This window comes from Phyllopteryx taeniolatus, chromosome 10 (assembly GCF_024500385.1).
Source record: "Phyllopteryx taeniolatus isolate TA_2022b chromosome 10, UOR_Ptae_1.2, whole genome shotgun sequence".
Classification (NCBI taxonomy): domain Eukaryota; kingdom Metazoa; phylum Chordata; class Actinopteri; order Syngnathiformes; family Syngnathidae; genus Phyllopteryx; species Phyllopteryx taeniolatus.
Window position 1 is genome coordinate 29,773,854 of NC_084511.1, and position 22,439 is coordinate 29,796,292.

The following is a 22,439-nucleotide window of genomic DNA, read 5'->3' on the forward strand; positions in this document are numbered from 1 at the left end:
ATTCTACAATTCTTCCTCTATAGTTTTTGTAATCTGATAATCTTGATGGCTTGACAAGACAAATTTCATGCCTACTCAAAGTTCTTCTCTATGTTTTTAGAAGATTTACATTTTTCTGACACACATATGCAGTCACACTGATCATTTATTGTTATGTGTTGGCCCACAATGAGTATTACTTCATAAATATGTACATGTTTGGGAAAGGAAGTATTTCACCAACTGCTGATTTATTTTATTTTTTTTTCAGTATGCCCATTCATAAAGTGCATATTTTATTGTGGGCTTATTCCTTAGCCACTCATTGGTCATGTGTTTGGTCATCACCATGTTCCTCATCTTCATTGTTCTGGCTGAGGAGGTTCTCGTCCAAGATTTTGAAGTTTTTGAGCCCTTTCATGCAAGCTCCTCCATAGTTCTTCTGAGTTCAGCATTCACAATCATTATCATCCAAGATATATAGTTTGTTTTTGTTGTTGTTGCTGCTGCATTTCCAATTTATGACACAGTGTTCTCACCAAAATTCTTGTTGGTGGTCTTGTGGTTTGTTCCGGCCTTGTGCAGGTCAGAAATCAGCTCGTATATTCAATCTGTCGTCCTTATGGCATGGAAGAAGTGTGAAAGACCATGAAACATTTCTCAGTTTAGTCGAGACTCGAGACCATTGAGGTACTTAATAGTAGTTTCAAAATACAGGTCATCCATATTTGTGTTCATTCGTCAAAATTTACTTGATTTACTTGAAATCAGTTAGCCTTGTTGTTCCGTCTACGTTTTTTAAGCTGATTTTTTTCTTTCGAGTGAATTCACGAAGTCCAGCAATTTTAACACTGTAGCCAGCATCTCACTTGGCATCATTTTTTTCAATGAACAGTTCCTCTTCCTCATAACACACAAAACAACTCCCTTGAATTGATTTAATTTCAACATGTGCATTGGTTGGACTTGCACATGATTAAAATGTGGTAAATTGACATATTATTTGAAGATTTTTGAGAAGAGGGGAATTTGCAACCGATGTACAGTTTGATCAAACTGATTACTTTTTCGACTGACTCTGGCCACTGTGTTGCCCTCGTACTTTTTGATCTGACTGCAGCCTTTGATACTGTGGACCATGACATCCTGATTACTCGTTTGGAGCAGTGGGTGGGCATCAGAGGCACAGCACTTGAATGGTTCAGGTCCGACATGTCTCAGCGAGCCTTTTGTGTTAGCCTTGCTGACTCTGTGTCCTCCCCCTTCACATGGGGTGCCACAGGGTTCCGTGCTTGACCCTCTCTTATTTTCCCTCTGTTTACTCCCACTTGGCAAAATTCTCAGGAAACATGGTATTTATTTTCATTGCTAAGCAGATGACAGTCAGATCTACGCCCCCCTTAAAAAGGCATTCTCCTACTGTGCTAAGCCATTGCTAGAGTGCTTACATGATATTAAGGCCTGGATGTCTCTTAACGTTTTAAATTTGAATGAGAAAATGACGGAGGTCTTTGGTTGCACTTCTTTTACCCACCTCGTTGATCTGGGTCCCTTGGCGCAATATCAAAAGGGCATCATTCACAACCTGGGTGTAAAAGTGGACACTGATCTTAAGTTTGACACCCAAATTAAAGCCGTGGTTAAATCTAGCTTTTTCCAATGAAGGCAGCTAGCAAAAATGAAACTGGTCCTACGGAAGCATCACTTTGGAATAGTAATCCACGCCTTAGTGACCGCCCGAATGGATTACTGCAATGCACTATATTACGGGGGGTCAGTGGGTCCTCCATTGCTTGTCTGCAACTGGTTCAAAAAGCTGCGGCTCGTCTTTTAACTGGCACAAGAAAGTATGATCATACCTCACCTATTTTAGCTTCACTCCACTGGCTGCCTGTTGGTTTTAGGATTCATTTTAAAATTCTTTTATTTGCTTTGAAAGCCTTGAATGGCTTTGCCCCATCGTAGCTCTCTGAGGTGCCGCGCCCCGACATTCCGGGTCAGGTCAGCTGACCGGCTGCTCCTGACAGAGCCCAGAGCCAGGCTTAAACTTCGAGGTCAGCGAGCGTTTGCTGTTGCAGCTCCAAAACTCCGGCATGTTTGCCCACTGCACATCAGACAAGCCTAATCTTTGTCTCATTTGAAATCCTTGCTTAAAACCCATCTTTTCACCCAGGCTTTTAACACCAGTTAGCGTGTGATGTATGTGTTGTGTGGGCAGTGTATTTTATTCCATGTTGATTTTACCTACTTCATTTTCTGTAGTTTTTCTCATTTTATTTGATTGTTTTTATCCTCATTTTGTATTTCTTGCTGTGTTTTTATTGCATTGCACAGCACTTTGGGAACCTTGTGTTTGTCTAAATTGTGCTATATAATGAAATGGGATTGGATTGTCACAGTCAATGTCAATATACAAATGCGGCAAATATTTCCAAACTGTTAAAAATCCGTATTGACGAATGATTAAGCAGTTCATGAAAGAAATACACATGATCCGATTGAAATAAACGAATGCTACTTTGTAGCATTGCATGCATGCAGCCAAAATGCTCAACAAGATTAATACCATTTTCGTGCTTTCTGATGTATTCGAGCCCGGGTAAATATTTTTTTTCATGGAGTCACTGTCACTGACACTGTGTGATATGAAATCATTGTTGTATAGATGTCCGGATTACTGACTTAATTCCATCGTTAATTTGACAAACAAGAAGGACACACGTATTGACAAAAAGAAAAGCTCTTGTATTACTCATTTTATACTCTAAGGGACGCTATTGGTCAATCCAACAGTGAGCCTGTGTTATTTCTCTCTTTATCTTCCCACTCGTGTCGACGATGAGGGGAAAGAGGCGGTGTGCATCCTTTGGGCAGGCATTGAGAGGAACGTGCTCGCCTTCCTTGTTGTCGAAATAGGCCGTCTCAATCCAGCAATTTTCGTCGTTGTCAAGTTTTTTGATATGACAAGAAGCAGCATCGTTTTGGGGGCTAATTTTGAAACGTATTTGCATTTTACGATGGCAAACGGAACACCTCCCAGCACTTTGTGCAGAAAAGGGCGCATCGTCAGCTGGCTTCTGTTGTTTCTCCTTTTTGTCAGCCCAGCGGTCGACGGAAATATACGGTATTCAATCCCGGAGGAGATGAAGAAAGGCTCGGTGATCGGAAACGTAGCACAAGACCTCGGTTTGGATTTGAAAAGACTTTTGTCCGGGCGGGCCCGCATCGTGACGGGAGAGAGCGTCGAGTACACCGAGCTGCTGGCAAACAAAGGGACTCTGGTGGTCAGTGAGAGGATCGACCGAGAGCAGCTTTGCGGAGATGTGACGCCGTGCAGTTTCGGCTTTGAGGTGATTTTAGAAAAGCCCACGGAGCTCCATCACGTCACAGTTGAAATTACAGACATTAACGACCACTCGCCGACGTTCAAGAGAAACGACATCCGTTTTGAAATCAGCGAGATTGCCAATACTGGCGCTCGATTTTCTCTGACGAGCGCCGAGGACGCAGACGTAGGCGTCAATGGCCTCCGGGAATATTTGTTGTCCGAGAATGACTATTTTGTGTTGAAGCAGCATTCAAATACAGATGGCAAGAAATATGCGGAGATGGTGCTTCAGAAGCCGCTAGACAGGGAGACGCTCCCCAGTCTGTCTTTAAAATTAATAGCCGTGGACGGCGGAAACCCGCAAAGGTCTGGGACGGTAAATATTCATATTTCCGTACTGGACGTGAACGACAACGCGCCTGTTTTCAACCAATCCGTGTACAAAGCCGCCGTCATGGAGAACGCTGCTCACAATCATTTTGTGGTCACGGTGAATGCCAGCGACGCAGACTTCGGGTCGAATAGTCTTGTGACTTATCATTTTGCAGACATGGACAGCGGCCTGCGTGACGTGTTTGCCATCGACGAAACCAATGGTGTTATTTCCGTGAGGGGCTCTATTGATTTTGAGAAAAACAAAAAATACGAGCTGAGAATAGATGCCAAGGACCAGGGAGGTTTGACGGACTCGTGTAAAGTGATCGTTGACGTCATTGATGTGAATGACAACGCCCCCGCGATGAGCGTCATGTCCTTCACGAGTCCGGTGTCGGAGGACTCCCCTCCTGGCACAACTGTTGCAATCATCAACGTGAAAGACGCTGACTCCGCTGAAAACGGAAAGGTGACGTGCAGAATTGAGCAAAATTCACCTTTTCAAATCCTATCGAACTTGAGAAATTATTACACCTTGTTAACAGACGCGCCTTTAGATCGTGAAAGTGTTTCCGAATATAACATCACAGTCGTTGCCACGGACGCAGGGCTTCCTACTCTGTGGACCCAAAAAACCTTGAATCTGAAAATCTCTGACGTCAACGACAATGCTCCAGTGTTTTCGCGCGGCCTTTACAGCGCGATTATCACAGAAAATAACACTCCTGGAAATTCTATCATCACACTTACTGCTAAAGATCCTGATCATAGTCAAAATGCGCGTGTTTCTTATATTTTAGAGGATGCTAGTATTGGTGGATCTCCAGTGTCTGAGTATGTTACTATAAATGCCCAAAGCGGAATCATCAGCGCCGTGCGCTCCTTCGACTACGAGCGGATGAAGCGGCTGGACTTTGCGGTGCGAGCGCAGGACGGAGGCTCCCCTCCTCTCTGTAGCAACGTGAGCGTGGGCGTCCTGATCCGGGACCAGAACGACAACGCCCCTCAGGTCCTGTACCCGGTCCAGCCGCACGCCGAAATGGTGCCTCGTTCGGCAGACGCGGGCTATCTGGTGACTAAAGTGGTGGCCGTGGATGTGGACTCTGGACAGAACGCCTGGCTCTCCTATAAAGTGCAGCACAAATTTGGGGGCGCAGACAGGGGGGCGCTGTTTGAAGTGGGCCTCCACAATGGAGAAATGCGAACTGTCCGCCAAGTGACTGATAAAGATGCTGTCAAACAAAGACTGACTGTCGTAGTGGAGGACAACGGGCAGCCCTCTCGTTCGGCTACGGTCGCGGTCAACGTGGCGCTGGCGGACGGCTTCCCCGAAGTGCTGAGGTCGGAGTTCGCCGACGACTTTAGCGAGGACTACGACGACCGGCTGACTTTTTACTTGGTCTCGGCTTTGGCCGCGGTCTCCTTCCTCTTCGTCGCCTGCTTGCTGCTTATCGTGTCGCTCAAAGTGTACAGGTGGAGACGGTCTCGCGTCCTGTACCGCTCTGACCTCCCCGTCATTCCGTATTATCCGCCGCGCTACTGCGACACTTTGGGGACGGCGGGGACGCTCCCGCACGTCTACAACTACGAGGCGTGCGCCGCCGCCAAGAGTCACGTGACGAACACGCAAGCCGTGAGTCAAAGTTTAGTGAGTGTGGACGGAGCGGACGCTGACGTGCCGCACGGCGGCGAGCAGACGTCGGGGAACTGCTCTCGGATGTCGACTTTGGTGAGTCAGATCAGTACACTTGTTTCAATATATGTTTGTTTTCAGAGTTTATATCATGGAGAAGCCTTGTTCTTGTATTGATGCATATTTTAAAGTCATTACATTTCATCTACAGTCGTGTTCAGAACCTGAAAGCTAGGCTTGAGTAAAAGTACACAGAAATAGGGCATCTTCTCGTTGGAAAGGGGAAAAGAGATTTGGTGGTCGAACCTCAAAGTAAAGGAACTCATTCAAGGAACGAGGTTAGCTGAGAAGAAGTGGAACACTGAGAGGAGGAGAAAATAATACATTGAGATGCGATGTAGGGCTAAGGTCGAAGTGGCAAAGGCCAAACCAGAGGCATATGATCACCGGTTGGACACTAAAGAAGGAGAAAAGGATCTATACAGGTTGGCCAGACTGAGGGGGAGAGATGGGAAGGATGTGCATCAGGTAAGGGTGATTAAGGACAGAGATGGAAATGTGTTGACTGGTGCCAGAAGTGTGCTAGCTAGATGGAAAGAATACTTTGAGGAGTTGATGAATGAGGAAAATGAGAGAGAAGGGAGAGTAGAAGAGGCAAGTGTGGTGGACCAGGAAGTGGCAATGATTAGTAAGGGGGAAGTTAGAAAGGCATGAAAGAGGATGGAAAATGGAAAGGCTGTTGGTCCTGATGACATTCCTGTGGAGTTTTGGAAGCATGTTGGCGAGGTGGTTGTGGAGTTTTTGACCAGCTTGTTCAATAGAATTCTAGCGGGTCAAAAGATGCCTGAGGAATGCGAGCAACAGTATGGTTTCATGTCTAGAAACAGGAGCACAGATGAATAATTTTCCTTGAGGATGTTGATGGAAAAGTACAGAGAAGGTCAGAAGGAGCGACATTGTCTTTGTAGATCTTGAGAAAGCCTATGACTGAGTACCCAGAGAGGAACTGTGGTACTGCATGCGGAGGTCTGGAGTGGCAGAGAAGTATGTTAGAATAATACAGGACATGTACGATGGCAGCAGAACAGTGGAGAGGTGGAGGTGGGAGTGCATCAGGGATCAGCCTCGAGACCCTTCCTGCTTGCAGTGGTAATGGATAGGCTGACAGATGAGGTCAGACTGGAATCCCTGTGGACCATGGTGTTCGCAGATGACGTCGTGATCTGCAGTGAAAGCATCAGTCTAACCTCATCTGTTAGCCTATCCATCACCACTGCAAACAGGAAGGGGCTCAGGGCTGATCCCTGATGCACTCCCACCTCCACCTTCAACTCCTCTGTCACACCTCACCACTGTTCTGTTGCCCGCATACATGTCCTGTATTTTTCTAACATACTTCTCTGCCACTCCAGACCTCCGCATGCAGTACCACAGTTCCTCTCTGGGTACTCTGTCATAGGCTTTCTCTAGATCTACAAAGACACAATGGAGCTCCTTCTGACCTTCTCTGTACTTTTCCATCAACATCCTCAAGGAAAATAATGCATCTGTGGTACTCTTTCTAGGCATGAAAGCATACTGTTGCTCGCAAATACTCACTTCTGTCCTGAGTCGAGCCTCCACTACTCTTTCCCATAACTTCATTGTGTGGCTCATCAACTTTATTCCTCTATAGTTGCCACAGCTCTGCACATCACCTTTGTTCTTAAAAATGGGCACCATTACACTTTTCCTCCATTCCTCAGGCATCTTCTCACACACTAGAATTCCGTTGAACAAGCTGGTCAAAAACTCCACAGCCACCTCTCCTCGATGCCTCCATACCTCCACAGGAATGTCATCAGGACCAACAGCCTTTCCATTTTTCATCCTCTTTAATGCCTTTCTAACTTCCCCCTTACTAATCATTGCCACTTCCTGGTCCACCACACTTGATGAAGTATGTCAGAATAATACAGGACATGTTTGAGGGCAGCAGGACAGTGGTGAGGTGTGACAGAGGAGTTGAAGGTGGAGGTGGGAGTGCATCAGGGATCAGCCTCGAGCCCCTTCATGATTGCAGTGGTAATGGCTAGGCTGACAGATGAGGTCAGACTGGAATCCCTGTGGACCATGATTTTCGCAGATGACGTTGTGATCTAGGCGGCACGGTGGTTGACTGGTTAGAGCGTCTGCCTCACAGTTCTGAGGACCGGGTTCAATCCCCGGCCCCGCCTGTGTGGAGTTTGCATGTTCTGTCCGGGCACTGCGGTTTCCTCCCACATCCCAAAAACATGCATGGTAGGTTAATTGACAACTCCAAATTGCCCGTAGGTGTGAATGGTTGTTTGTTTGTATGTGCCCTGCGATTGGCTGGCAAACAGTTCAGGGTGTACCCCGCCTCCTGCCCGATGATAGCTGGGATAGGCTCCAGCACGCCCGCGACCCTTAGGAGGAGAAGCGGCTCAGAAAATGATATGGCTGGACGGTCGTGATCTGCAGTGAAAGTAGGGAGCAGGTGGAGGAACAGTTCGGAAAAGTGGATTTCAATCCATCCTTTTAATTGTCCTTTTTTTGCACCGTACGGACTTATTACATATTAAATATTGTATCTAGGTTTGTTTAATTGGATAATCATAGTTTTCTAGCCATGATTATGAACTCAAATGAAAAGTAAAGAACTTTTGGTAACAATTCAAATGTGTTGGGCTGGATGTTCATTGTCGTTGTCCATGGTGCTGGAATTGCTTGGAGCTGACAATTCAGACATACAAATGAAGTTGTAGCAGCGATTCAACCTCGTTCGTTCTTTTTGACTGCGTTTTCGATTCGCTGAAATCAATTTCCAAAGTAGTTATGTATGAACCTTATTTTCGTGGCTGTATTGTTGTTTGAAGTTTAGGTATCATATCTGTGTCATCATTCTCAACATTTGTTCATGTTGTCATACCTTTTGTTGATTTTTTTAAAAATAGTCTGGATTGAATATTGAATGCATTCTTTCCAAACAAAATAAAAATATCAGTTAAGTATATATGTATTTTTTAAAATTAAACTTTTGCAAAAGAAAACGCTATTTATGAAATTATTTTAACATCTTGAGATCAATATTTTGTCCAGCATTTTTTTCACATATGTGTCATATTGGTAAAATAGAAAATGCAAACAACCCGATTCCAAAAGCGTTAAGTACAACATCCAATTGTCCAGTCTTGCTATTTTGTTATTTTGTGGCCCCAGATTATTAAAAATAAACAAATTTAAAAAAGCAGTTTCCCTTGGCAATCACATGGAGGTGCACTACCGCCAAAATGCTCTGAGCGCCGCTCGTGCTACGTCATTGAATTCGAAGGAAACTCGTCCGTGCAGCAGTCCTCCTCTCGGACTCCTTTTCGAGCTTCGCAGACGAGAAAGACGACGCTCTGCTCGCCATTCGACGAGGAACGTTTTCCGTGGATTCTCGTGTTTGATTCGGTTTTTATTGTCAAGGATTCCTGTCGCTGTTTGGATATTTTCGGATCCGCGATGGAGCGTCTGTGGATGCGCGCTGTCAGAGGCCGATGGCGCACACTGTTTGTCGTTCTTTGTCTCTGTGAGCTGCGCTCCGTGAGCGGACAGGCTCGCTATTCCATACCGGAGGAGCAGGCGGAAGGCTCTTTCGTGGGGAACATTGCGAGAGATTTGGGCTTGGATGTGGCCAGACTAGTAGCAGGTAAAGCTCGTATTATTAGCAAAGGAGGCCGACAGTATGTTGATTTCAAGCCAGACAAAGGCACACTTGTCATTCAAGAGCGCATCGACCGAGAGGAGCTTTGTGGAAAGACGACGCCCTGCAGCTTCACTTTCGACATCATTTTAGAAAATCCCATCCAACTTTATCGCGTGACAGTGGAGGTCGTGGACATGAATGACAACAGTCCGTCCTTCCCTCAGTCGGAAATTCATTTGAAAATTGCCGAAAGTGTGACACTTGGCACTCGTTTCACTCTCGCGAATGCAGCCGACCTTGATGTTGCACTTAATGATATTCAGAAATACATACTTAAACCATCAGATCATTTTAAATTGGAAATACAAAACCAACAAAACGGAAGAAAGGTTATCGAAATACTTTTACAGAAGCCTTTAGACCGAGAACAGGAGGAGAGCCTGACACTCATGCTGATTGCGTCAGATGGTGGCGAGCCACATCGGTCAGGGACGGCGAGAATTCAAATCACTGTGCTGGACGCAAACGACAACGCGCCAGTGTGCACTCAACCTGTTTATAAGGTCGATGTGCGAGAAAATTCACCTGCAGGAACCTTGATCGCGACTGTGAGTGCAAGCGACGCTGATGCGGGCCTCAACGGTGACGTCACATATTCCATTCCTCATATTACCAAAGATGAGAGAGACCTTTTTAGTGTAGATGTTAAAACAGGAGAGATTAAAAGCACTGGTCAACTAGATTTTGAAAAATCACAGAGTTATGAGTTAAACGTCCAGGCAAGTGACCACGGAGGTTATACAGACACGTGTAAGGTTTTCATCAACATAATTGATGAGAACGACAACGTCCCCACAATCAAGTTGATGTCCTTTTCTCAGTCCATACCTGAGGATTCTCCCCCAGGTGCAACCGTGGCTGTTTTTAACGTGAATGATGACGACGCTGACGGCAACGGTGTTGTCAAGTGTGCCATTAACGCTGACGTCCCGTTTAAAATCGAGTCTTCGTTAGCGGGTTACTACACCATAGTGACCGAAAACTTCTTAGACCGGGAAAGCGTCCCCGAATATAACGTGACCATCACAGTGTCCGACCAAGGCTCTCCGCCTCTGTCTAGTAGTCAAAACGTCAACGTTCAAATATCCGACGTGAACGACAACCCGCCCGAATTCCATCAGTCGGAATACAGGAAGACCGTAGCAGAGAACAACCCTCCCGGTTTTTCCGTCTTGACCGTCAGTGCCGGTGACGCGGACTGGGGCCGGAACGCTCGAGTGTCTTACTTCCTGGAGGAGAAAGAAGTTCACGGAGCAGCCGTGTCTTCTTTTGTCTCGGTCCATCCGGAGAGCGGCGTCGTCCGCGCGCTCCGATCCTTCGATTACGAACAAATCAAGTCGTTCGACTTCAACGTGAGCGCCCGCGACTCCGGATCCCCTCCGCTGAGCTCCGCGGCCGCCGTTCGCATCCTGATCCGGGACCAGAACGACAACGCCCCTCAGGTCCTGTACCCGGTCCAGCCGCACGCCGAAATGGTGCCTCGTTCGGCAGACGCGGGCTATCTGGTGACTAAAGTGGTGGCCGTGGATGTGGACTCTGGACAGAACGCCTGGCTCTCCTATAAAGTGCAGCACAAATTTGGGGGCGCAGACAGGGGGGCGCTGTTTGAAGTGGGCCTCCACAATGGAGAAATGCGAACTGTCCGCCAAGTGACTGATAAAGATGCTGTCAAACAAAGACTGACTGTCGTAGTGGAGGACAACGGGCAGCCCTCTCGTTCGGCTACGGTCGCGGTCAACGTGGCGCTGGCGGACGGCTTCTCCGAAGTGCTGAGGTCGGAGTTCGCCGACGACTTTAGCGAGGACTACGACGACCGGCTGACTTTTTACTTAGTCTCGGCTTTGGCCGCGGTCTCCTTCCTCTTCGTCGCCTGCTTGCTGCTTATCGTGTCGCTCAAAGTGTACAGGTGGAGACGGTCTCGCGTCCTGTACCGCTCCGACCTCCCCGTCATTCCGTATTATCCGCCGCGCTACTGCGACACTTTGGGGACGGCGGGGACGCTCCCGCACGTCTACAGTTACGAGGCGTGCGCCGCCGCCAAGAGTCACGTGACGAACACGCAAGCCGTGAGTCAAAGTTTAGTGAGTGTGGACGGAGCGGACGCTGACGTGCCCGCACGGCGGCGAGCAGACGTCGGGGAACTGCTCTCGGATGTCGACTTTGGTGAGTCAAATCAGTACACTTGTTTCAATATATGTTTGTTTTCAGAGTTTATATCATGGAGAAGCCTTGTTCTTGTATTGATACATATTTTAAAGTCATTACATTTCATTTACAGTCGTGTTCAGAACCTGAAAGCTAGGCTTGAGTAAAAGTACACAGAAATAGGGCATCTTCTCAGTTGGAAAGGGGAAAAGAGATTTGGTGGTGGAACCTCAAAGTCCAGGAAATCATTCAAGGAAAGAGGTTAGCTGAGAAGAAGTGGAACACTGAGAGGACTGAAGAGAGGAGAAAGGAATACATTGAGATGCGATGTTGGGCGAAGGTTGAGGTGGCAAAGGCCAAACGAGGCATATGATGACATGTATGCCAGGTTGGACACTAAAGAAGGAGAAAAAGATCTATACAGGTTGGCCAGACAGAGGGAGAGAGATGGGAAGGATGTGCAGCAGGTTAGGGTGATTCAGGATTGAGATGGAAATGTGTTGACTGGTGCCAGAAGTGTGCTAGCTAGATGGAAAGAATACTTTGAGGAGTTGATGAATGAGGAAAATGAGAGAGAAGGGAGAGTAGAAGAGGCAAGTGTGGTGGACCAGGAAGTGGCAATGATGAGTAAGGGGGAAGTGAGAAAGGCATGAAAGAGGATGAAAAATGGAAAGGCTGTTGGTCCTGATGACATTCCTGTGGAGTTTTGGAAGCATGTAGGAGAGGTGGCTGTGGAGTTTTTGACCATCTTGTTCAACAGAATTCTAGCGGGTCAGAAGATGCCTGAGGAATGCGAGCAACAGTATGGTTTCATGCCTAGAAACAGTTGTACATAATTTGCCTTGAGGATGTTGATGTAAAAGTACAGAGAAGGTCAGAAGCAGCTACATTGTCTTTGTAGATCTTGAGAAAGCCTACGACTGAGTACCCAGAGAGGAACTGTGGTACTGCATGCGGAGGTCTGGAGTGGCAGAGAAGTATGTTAGAATATTAAAGGACATGTATGAGGGCAACAGAACAGTGGTGAGGTGTGACAGAGGAGGTGAAGGTGGGGGTGGGAGTGCATCAGGGATGCATCAGGGAGCCCCTTCCTGTTTGCAGTGGTAATGGATAGGCTGACAGATGAGGTCAGACTGGAATCCCTGTGGACCATGATTTTCGCAGATGACGTTGTGATCTAGGCGGCACGGTGATGACTGGTAAGAGCGTCTGCCTCAGAGTTCTGTGGACCGAGGTTCAATCCCCGGCCCCGCCTGTGAGGAGTTTGCATGTTCTCTCCGGGCACTGCAGTTTCCTCCCACATCCCCAAAAACATGCATGGTCGGTTAATTGACAACTCCAAATTGCCCGTAGGTGTGTCGACTTTGGTGAGTCAAATGTCTCTCTAAATACTTTTACCTCTTTTCGAGGTTGTATGACTTGATTTAATACAAATCTTGTAACTTAGAACAAGGTTGTTAAAATATTTGTTGATACTCAGTTGTCTACGAAGTTTGTAAATTTGGTTATTTACAAGCAGGGCTTGACATCAGCTCACCAGCCACTGTGGCTAGTTGTTTCCCAGAGTTACTAGCCACTCAGCATTTTCTCTCGCTTCAGTTTTGTTATGTTTAATATGATTATAGCTAGGTTAAAGAACGAGATTTACAACCCTTTTAAATGTATTTGACCCCTTTGCACAACCAAGTCAAGACAACATGAATTTTTAACGCAACAAGAAACATTCCTATCAGACTTCTGAGTCTGAACCATCACACAGACTTCGGTGAGTCTCTTTTAAGATATAAAATTCAAAATGAGAGAAAAAGAAATTCATTGTTGCATTCCACTTCAGCTGGGCCATGTCTTTCCAATCACTTGCTTTGCCGACTGCAACAGAAGTACGGTACATTCTGCTTTTCCAGAAGCTTTCCTGCAACATTGTAGTTCCACTCTGCGAAGAGTTAGTCGCTGTGTCTGAGAGAGAGACTTTTTTTCATAGCTAAAGTGACAAGCAAGTTTGGCTGTGAATTCACTTCATCAATGACAGCAAGCGTGCAGTTGTTGACTATTTCCAACTCGGTAAGAGGTCTCTGATATCCTTATCACCAGGGTACCGGTTTCGTACTCGTCGCGTTCGGCCGACAAAATAAATACTTCTCAGTCCATTCTGTCTGGAATTGCCGGATTTCTACATCGACTTTGTGTTTTTTCGGCCTTCGGAGAGACATTTTGAATCCTGTCTTGTTTCTCAAAGTGTGTCGCGAGGAGCAATGTCATCTCGAGCCAGTTGATCCTTCGTGCAAGCAGGTATTTACGGCAAATCCACTTGGACAAACTTGTCATCATATGGGTTTTTGTATCGCCGTGGTTTAATTGCTCACTGCAACCACACACACGTTACGCGTTACATCAGATTAAAATGAAAGTCTGGCGGGCCATATGAAATTAAATTTCAAAGGGGGCCACTAGTTAAATTGGCCTGGTTTATTTTGTCGAATGTCATTTGAGAAAACTACAATGAAATATATTGGAGTGTCGAGGAAGTTGACGCTTGAATACCCAGCATGCCCAGCGGCTTTGGATAAACAGTTGACTTCTTGGTTGACTTTTTTTTTTTTTATGTTTCTTATTTCCTAGGAGTCGTAAACATCACGTGTGTCCATCTACCCCTTTGAGATATATTTTTTATTTCATGAGTCACATGAAGAATATGCAAGCCATGAGAAAGCTTCGTGAGTGTGGATGGAGCGGATGCTGACGTGCCGCATGGCAACCGGCAGATGTCAGGAAACTGCTCACAAATGTCAACTTTGCTGATTCAAATATTTCCCCAGGTCTCCTTTATTTGATATTAGTCAACATGTGTTCACCCTTTCCAGTACCAAAAGGTTCCTATCAGGTCTAACCCTTCGATCCAAAGTTTCACGTGGTCATTAGATTTTATTGAAGTCACACCATTACCTTTATTTTCCTCAACACAATTTTCCTCGAAAAGAACACATTCAACTTGAAAATAAATGCACATGATCGACATGCCGTTCGCTACTTTTATCTATTCAGTCTTGCGTGTGCGCGTCTATTTTTAGACTCCATCTTCGACTTCCGTATGGGGCGCCTGTCGTGCCAATCAAACGTGATCACTAATGTCATTTGACTCTAATTCACCAATCAGACGACACAAGCCAGTCACATCACGGCGCACGGCGCCTTCGCAAGCTAATCAGAGTGACTCAATTTGGGGGAAAGAAACTGCCATGCGATTGTTTACTTGACAGACTCCAAAAAACAACAGCAGCTTTGTCATGCAACTCTTAAATTGTGACTGCCCAAACTGGGATATTTCAGCCCACTTCTAACTTGAGAAAACACCTTGTGGTAAATTGCAGATGTTTCTATTGTTGTTTTGGCAGTGGATGTGGCAAGATTGGCACTGTCTTATGTTGTCGCACGCACAATCACTAAGACTGGTCATGCGTCGCGATTAATGAAGTCACTGGCTATATCAAGCACATCAGCGTGGTCAGTTTGGATAAAATAAAAAACTTTTTTAAAAGTTTTTTTTAAATATTTAAGATCCATTTGTACAGTACTGTGTGTTTTTGGCCACGAAAAAGTACAAAACACTAATTTTGTAGTGCAAAATGATATGGGTGCATATAGCCACAAACAAGTGCTTCAATATAACAGACAAACGGCTGTAACAGACGAGCCTCTGCCTGTAATCGTCTGTTAAATCGAGGTTCCACTGTATGTCAATATTCTGGAACTAAACATCGAAAAGATGCAGCCTCATCAATAATGTATTTTTTTTTATTGTTGTCATAGTAGGCAATGGTAAGAGGGAGTGGACGAGTCGTGCATTGTACTTTTCCAAATCATGTTTCGCTCGCCCCAAAGTGAGCAGTGAGCTCCTCGTGCAGTCTTGTCTCTGTCCATGGTGCTGAAGGGCAGCTTCCAAGGGATTTGTTGACCAGCGCTCGTTCTGAGGAATTCCAATCAATAATCATCATTTATATCATTTGTATTACTCTTACGCACACGACTTCCTTCCTGTAACTGTGTTGATTGGCTGTTTGTTCAGATGACAACCTTAACTAGGAAAATGTCTTTTTTTAAATTATATTTAATGCAGTTATTTAACAGGACATAACATATTCAAGGATGTTTTTTCCCCCCCATGTTGAAGCTTTTATTCTAACTGGGCAGTTTGGCATATCGGCCTCTAAGGGGCGCTGTTACATGGTAAATGGATGTGTTGGCGCTGTGTGATGCAGTGCAGCTCCCTCCTCTGTCGCTGCCATTTGGCACCAGAGCGCTTCGCGTGAACGACGTACAATCGTTGAGCTCAAATAACGCGCATCTGATTGCGCCTGCTTTGGTTCTGTCTTTTTTTCGATTGCGTCCCTTTATTGGAATATTTTTAATTTCATATGGAGGCTAAAAACATTCATCCGAGCCGAGGAGGAATGCGATGGCGACGCGCGGCCGGCCTCTTTGTCTTTTGGTGTTTTTTTCTCCACGCGAGCGAGGCCCAAATCCGCTACTCAATCCCCGAGGAGATGAAAAAAGGCTCGCTCGTCGGAAATGTGGCCCAAGATCTCGGTTTGGATCTGAAAAGACTCCGTTCTGGGCGGGCCCGCATCGTGACCGGGGAGAACGTCCAGTACGCCGAGCTGAGGGCGGACAAAGGGCTCCTGGTTGTCCATGAGAGGATAGATCGAGAACAGCTGTGTGGAGACGTGACGCCGTGCAGCTTCACCTTCGAGATTTTGTTGGAAAACCCCATGGAATTGCACCCGGTCACCATCGAAGTGTTGGACGTCAACGACAACGCGCCCACTTTTAAAAATCATTATTTGCAATTTGAAATAAGCGAGTCTGCTGCACTTGGCTCCCGTTTTGTTCTGGAGAGTCCGTATGATGCTGACGTGGGTACAAACGGCGTGCAGAGTTACGTTTTGACACCAAGTGATCATTTTATTTTGAAGCAACACGTCAGTCCGGGAGGAAGTAAACATGCAGAAATGGTCCTGCAGAAAGCCTTAGACAGAGAACAGCAGCCGCGACTTTCCCTGAAATTAGTGGCTGTGGACGGTGGGAATCCACAGAGGTCAGGTACGGTAAATATTGAAATTAACATTTTAGACATAAATGATAATGTTCCTGTCTTCAATCAAACTTTGTATAAAGGTAAAGTGATTGAAAATTCCCCGAAGGGCACTCAAATTCTCACTGTGAATGCCACTGATGCTGATAGCGGTTCAAATGGGAAAGTAACATATTCATTTTCAAAATCAAAAGCAGAAATCGCAGATTTGTTTCATATCGATGAAATGACAGGATCCATATCTGTAGCAAACCAAATTGATTATGAAAAAGACAAAACGATAGAGTTCATGGTTGAAGCCAAAGATCAAGGAGGGCTGAGTGAGTCGACCAAAGTGGAAATCGAAGTCCTGGATTTGAATGATAATGTCCCCGTCCTCAACGTGATGTCCTTCACGAGTCCGGTTTCAGAAGACTCCCCGGCTGGTACCACTATCGGTATCATGAACGTGAAAGACCAGGATTCTGGCGAAAACGGTCACGTGAGGTGCGCCATCGAAGGCCGCGTTCCATTTCGCATGAAATCCAACGTGCGCAATTATTTTGCCTTGGTGACCGATGCCGATTTGGATCGCGAAAGCGTGTCCGAATATAACATCACAGTCGTCGCGTCGGACGCCGGCTCGCCTCCCCTCTCCGCCGAGAGAACTTTTCATTTGAAAGTTTCCGACGTGAACGACAACGCTCCTGTGTTTGCCGTCAGCTTTTATCGTGCCAACCTCGCCGAAAACAACTCGCCGGGTGTTTCCGTGCTGAGAGTGAGCGCCAAAGACCCAGATGAAAACCAGAACGCTCGTGTCTCTTACATGTTGGAGCAGGGCGAGATCGGGGGAACTCCGATTGCCTCGTTTGTGTCCGTGAACGCCCAAACCGGCGTCGTCAGCGCCGTGCGCTCCTTCGACTACGAGCGGATGAAGCGGCTGGACTTTGCGGTGCGAGCGCAGGACGGAGGCTCCCCTCCTCTCTGTAGCAACGTGAGCGTGGGCGTCCTGATCCGGGACCAGAACGACAACGCCCCTCAGGTCCTGTACCCGGTCCAGCCGCACGCCGAAATGGTGCCTCGTTCGGCAGACGCGGGCTATCTGGTGACTAAAGTGGTGGCCGTGGATGTGGACTCTGGACAGAACGCCTGGCTCTCCTATAAAGTGCAGCACAAATTTGGGGGCGCAGACAGGGGGGCGCTGTTTGAAGTGGGCCTCCACAATGGAGAAATGCGAACTGTCCGCCAAGTGACTGATAAAGATGCTGTCAAACAAAGACTGACTGTCGTAGTGGAGGACAACGGGCAGCCCTCTCGTTCGGCTACGGTCGCGGTCAACGTGGCGCTGGCGGACGGCTTCCCCGAAGTGCTGAGGTCGGAGTTCGCCGACGACTTTAGCGAGGACTACGACGACCGGCTGACTTTTTACTTAGTCTCGGCTTTGGCCGCGGTCTCCTTCCTCTTCGTCGCCTGCTTGCTGCTTATCGTGTCGCTCAAAGTGTACAGGTGGAGACGGTCTCGCGTCCTGTACCGCTCCGACCTCCCCGTCATTCCGTATTATCCGCCGCGCTACTGCGACACTTTGGGGACGGCGGGGACGCTCCCGCACGTCTACAACTACGAGGCCACCAAGAGTCACGTGACGAACACGCAAGCCGTGAGTCAAAGTTTAGTGAGTGTGGACGGAGCGGACGCTGACGTGCCGCACGGCGGCGAGCAGACGTCGGGGAACTGCTCTCGGATGTCGACTTTGGTGAGTCAAATCAGTACACTTGTTTCAATATATGTTTGTTTTCAGAGTTTATATCACGGAGAAGCCTTGTTCTTGTATTGATACATATTTTAAAGTCATTACATTTCATTTACAGTCGTGTTCAGAACGTGAAAGCTCGGCTTGAGTAAAAGTACACAGAAATAGGGCATCTTCTCATTGGAAAGGGGAAAAGAGATTTGGTGGTCGAACCTCAAAGTAAAGGAACTCATTCAAGGAAAGAGGTTAGCTGAGAAGAAGTGGAACACTGAGGGGAGGAGAAAGGAATACATTGAGATGCGATGGAGGGCAAAGGTCGAGGTGGCAAAGGCCAAACAAGGCATATGATGACATGTATGCCAGGTTGGACACTAAAGAAGGAGAAAAGGATCTATACAGGCTGGCCAGACTGAGGGAGAGAGATGGGAAGGATGTGCAGCAGGTAAGGGTGATTAAGGACAGAGATGGAAATATGTTGACTGGTGCCAGCAGTGTGCTAGCTAGATGGAAAGAATACTTTGAGGATTTGATGAATGAGGAAAATGAGAGAGAAGGGAGAGTACAAGAGGCAAGTGTGGTGGACCAGGAAGTGGCAATGATTAGTAAGGGGGAAGTTAGAAAGGCATGAAAGAGGATGAAAAATGGAAAGGCTGTTGGTCCTGATGACATTCCTGTGGAGTTTTGGAAGCATGTAGGAGAGGTGGCTGGGGAGTTTTTGACCATCTTGTTCAACAGAATTCTAGCGGATAAGAAGATGCCTGAGGAATGCGAGCAACAGTATGGTTTCATGCCTAGAAACAGTAGCACATAATATACCTTGAGGATGTTGATGGAAAAGTACAGAGAAGGTCAGAAGGAGCTACATTGTGTCTTTGTAGATCTAGAGAAAGCCTACGACAGAGTACCCAGAGAGGAACTGTGGTACTGCATGCGGAGGTCTGGAGTGGCAGAGAAGCATGTTAGAAAAATACAGGACATGTATGCGGGCAACAGAACAGTGGTGAGGTGTGACAGAGGAGTTGAAGGTGGAGGTGGGAGTGCATCAGGGATCAGCCTCGAGCCCCTTCCTGCTTGCAGTGGTAATGGCTATCCACTAATAGTTGAGTCAACATAAAATTTTAAGGCAGCCAGGTTCGCCCTTTTTTCATAGCTCAAGTGACAAGCTGCTTCGTTTTGCTGTCAACTCACTTCATCAATGACCGCAAGCGTGCACTTGTTGACTATTTCCAACTCGGTAAAAGGTCTCTTATATCTGCATCATCAGGGTACCGGTTTGGTACTTGTTGCGTTCGGCAGGCAAAATAAATACTTCTCAGTCCATTCCCACTGGAATTGCCGGTTTTCAACATCCACTTTGTGTTTTTTTCGGCTTTCAGAGAGACATTTTGAAGCCTGTCTTGTTTCTCTAACTTTGTAGCGAGTAGCAATGTCGTCTCAACTTATTTTTCTTGTTTCAACAGCGCAGACAACATGTGACATAGCAAGTGTTTGTGTTGTGACTCGTATGGGTTTTACAAGTCTCAAAAGTATGCAGACTCACAAAGTGTTCAGACCATTCATTCCCAGAGTTAGAGTAACATGAACATTGGCACCTCCGTTTACCGCACTGCAAATTAACGGACGGTACATGTGTCCAAAAATACTTTCCAGTTGTCACTTAAACCGGTGTTGACAAGGTCTGTTCGTTCCAGAATTGGCCACTGTAGTTTACTGGTAGGACACGCCCCCACGAGATCACCATCCCAAACATGGATACATTTTGTCCGAAATAAAAACAAAACAAGTTTGTTCTGGTTAGGTTTAGGGCGAGGGTTGGGGCTAAAGCGTTTTAAGATGGGTTAAGCATTAGGGTGGGTTAAGTAAGTGGGAAACATACGAACGCCGCCACACTTTTATCAAATACTTCTTTTCCCGTCTGGAAGCAGTAGGGCGTGTTTTACAGGTGTTCAACAGCCAATCATAGTGTAGCGGCTCGTGACCTGGAGCCAGTAAGATTGGAGCAGGGTGTGTCCTGTCCAGAAGACTGAGATGCACCTATTTCCGTGTCACAGATATACAATATAACAAGATTCAACCAACAGACGTAACTCCCGTGCCTATGTGGCGGCCATGTTGAATGTGGCAACACTCAATTGTATTGAGGTGGTGGCCATGATGGCACGTGTTCTATCAATTGTTGCATAGAGTTTTTCGCAGCGAGAGCACATATGGCTGTGGTGTTCACTCAAAGAGCAATACGACAATATTGAACATGCTATTTTTGGTGCCGTAATGTTTTTTTTTTTTTTTTTGTATGCCAAGCTATTCATCGATGGCAAAGCATTTGGAACTAGGAAGCACACTAATTCGTCGTGACTCACGAAAGCGCGTGGCCTATGACAAATATGTCAGCAATGTCGACATAAAGCACATCAGTGTTGAAAGTTTGGATGAAATTGCAAACTTTACAAACATTTTCACGTTTTAAAAAAAATATTTATTTCCAATAAATTGGTACCTTACTGGGCATTTTAGGACATGAAAAAGCACAAAATACAAATTTTGTACTGTACAGAAATATGGGTGCAAATGGCCACCAAAAAATGGCTTCAATAGAACGGACAATCAGCTGTAACAGACGAGCCTCTGCCTGTAATCGTCTTTGGCCGCGGTCTCCTTCCTCTTCGTCGCCTGCTTGCTGCTTATCGTGTCGCTCAAAGTGTACAGGTGGAGACGGTCTCGCGTCCTGTACCGCTCCGACCTCCCCGTCATTCCGTATTATCCGCCGCGCTACTGCGACACTTTGGGGACGGCGGGGACGCTTCCGCACGTCTACAACTACGAGGCGTGCGCCGCCGCCAAGAGTCACGTGACGAACACGCAAGCCGTGAGTCAAAGTTTAGTGAGTGTGGATGGAGCGGACGCTGACGTGCCGCACGGCGGCGAGCAGACGTCGGGGAACTGCTCTCGGATGTCGACTTTGGTGAGTCAAATCAGTACATTTGTTTCAATATATGTTTGTTTTCAGAATTTATATCATGGAGAAGCCTTGTTCTAGTATTGATGCATATTTTAAAGTCATTACATTTCATTTACAGTCATGTTCAGAACCTGAATGCTAGGCTTGAGTAAAAGTACACAGAAATAGTGCATCTTCCAGTTGGAATGGGGAGAGGGAGATTTGGTGGTGGAACCTCAAAGTCCAGGAAATCATTAAAGGAAAGAGGTTAGCTGAGAAGAAGTGGAACACTGAGAGTACTGAAGAGAGGAGAAATGAATACATTGAGATGCGATGTAGGCCGAAGGTCGAGGTGGCAAAGGCCAAACGAGGCATATGATGACATGTATGGCAGGTTGGACACTAAAGAAGGAGAAAAAGATCTATACAGGTTGGCCAGACTGAGGGAGAGAGATGGGAAGGATGTGCAGCAGGTTAGGGTGATTCAGGATAGAGATGGAAATGTGTTGACTGGTGCCAGCAGTGTGCTAGCTAGATGGAAAGAATACTTTGAGGATTTGATGAATGAGGAAAATGAGAGAGAAGGGAGAGTAGAAGAGGCAAGTATGGTGGACCGGGAAGTGGCAATGATTACTAAGGGGGAAGTTAAAATGGCATGAAAGAGGATGAAAAATGGAAAGGCTGTTGGTCCTGATGACATTACTGTGGAGTTTTGGAAGCAAATCGGAGAGGTGGCTGTGGAGTTTTGGACCATCTTGTTCAACAGAATTCTAGCAGGTCAGAAGATGCCTGAGGAATGCGAGCAACAGATCTTGAGAAAGCCTATGACTGAATACCCAGAGAGGAACTGTGGTACTGCATGTGGAGGTCTGGAGTGTCAGAGAAGTATGTTAGAATAATACAGGACATGTATGAGGGCAACAGAACAGTGGTGAGGTGTAACAGAGGAGTTGAAGGTGGAGGTGGGAGTGCATCAGGGATCAGCCCCGAGCCCCTTCCTGTTTGCAGTGGTAATGGATAGGCTGACAGATGAGGTCAGACTGGAATCCCTGTGGACCATGATTTTCGCAGATGACGACGTGATCTAGGCGGCACGGTGATGACTGGTTAGAGCGTCTGCCTCAGAGTTCTGAGGACCGAGCTTCAATCCCCGGCCCCGCCTGTGAGGAGTTTGCATGTTCTCTCCGGGCACTGCGGTTTCCTCCCACATCCCAAAAACATGCATGGTAGGTTAATTGACAACTCCAAATTGCCCGTAGGTGTGTCGACTTTGGTGAGTCAAATGTCTCTCTAATTACTTTTACCTCTTATCGAGGTTGTATGACTTGATTTAATACAAATCTTGTAACTTAGAACAAGGTTGTTAAAATATTTGTTGATACTCAGTTGTCTATGAAGTTTGTAAATTTGGTTATTTACAAGCAGGGCTTGACATCAGCTCACCAGCCACTGTGGCGAGTTGTTTCCCAGAGTTA

At 46.5% G+C, this 22,439-nt stretch overlaps 4 protein-coding genes across 11 annotated transcripts in view; all 4 read left to right on the plus strand.

Annotated features, from left to right (window-relative positions):
- Positions 1-22,439, plus strand: part of LOC133485289 (protocadherin gamma-C5-like) — a 294,682-nt gene that overhangs the window by 167,480 nt on the left and 104,763 nt on the right. The window lies entirely within an intron of this gene.
- LOC133485291 (protocadherin beta-11-like) lies at positions 19-5,999 on the plus strand. The gene has a single exon (XM_061788783.1). The coding sequence runs from the start codon at positions 2,940-2,942 to the stop codon at positions 5,490-5,492; it is 2,553 nt and encodes an 850-aa protein (XP_061644767.1). The 5' UTR covers positions 19-2,939; the 3' UTR covers positions 5,493-5,999.
- Positions 8,207-14,344, plus strand: LOC133485208 (protocadherin beta-9-like). The gene is made up of 3 exons (XM_061788621.1): positions 8,207-9,174; positions 10,462-11,226; positions 14,277-14,344. The coding sequence occupies exons 1-3, from the start codon at positions 8,820-8,822 to the stop codon at positions 14,342-14,344; spliced, it is 1,188 nt and encodes a 395-aa protein (XP_061644605.1). The 5' UTR covers positions 8,207-8,819.
- Positions 11,243-20,123, plus strand: LOC133485299 (protocadherin gamma-A11-like). Its single transcript, XM_061788792.1, has one exon. The coding sequence runs from the start codon at positions 15,621-15,623 to the stop codon at positions 18,108-18,110; it is 2,490 nt and encodes an 829-aa protein (XP_061644776.1). The 5' UTR covers positions 11,243-15,620; the 3' UTR covers positions 18,111-20,123.

Bases quoted from the DNA above. Each gene is read 5' to 3' on its own strand.
- LOC133485208 (XM_061788621.1), top strand. From the start codon at position 8,820: ATGGAGCGTCTGTGGATGCGCGCTGTCAGAGGCCGATGGCGCACACTG. The intron at 9,175-10,461 runs GCGTGACAGTGG...GCTCCGCGGCCG, and splicing joins AAATCCCATCCAACTTTATC to CCGTTCGCATCCTGATCCGG. The intron at 11,227-14,276 runs GTGAGTCAAATC...GTCTATTTTTAG, and splicing joins GCTCTCGGATGTCGACTTTG to ACTCCATCTTCGACTTCCGT.
- LOC133485299 (XM_061788792.1), top strand. From the start codon at position 15,621: ATGGAGGCTAAAAACATTCATCCGAGCCGAGGAGGAATGCGATGGCGA.
- LOC133485291 (XM_061788783.1), top strand. From the start codon at position 2,940: ATGACAAGAAGCAGCATCGTTTTGGGGGCTAATTTTGAAACGTATTTG.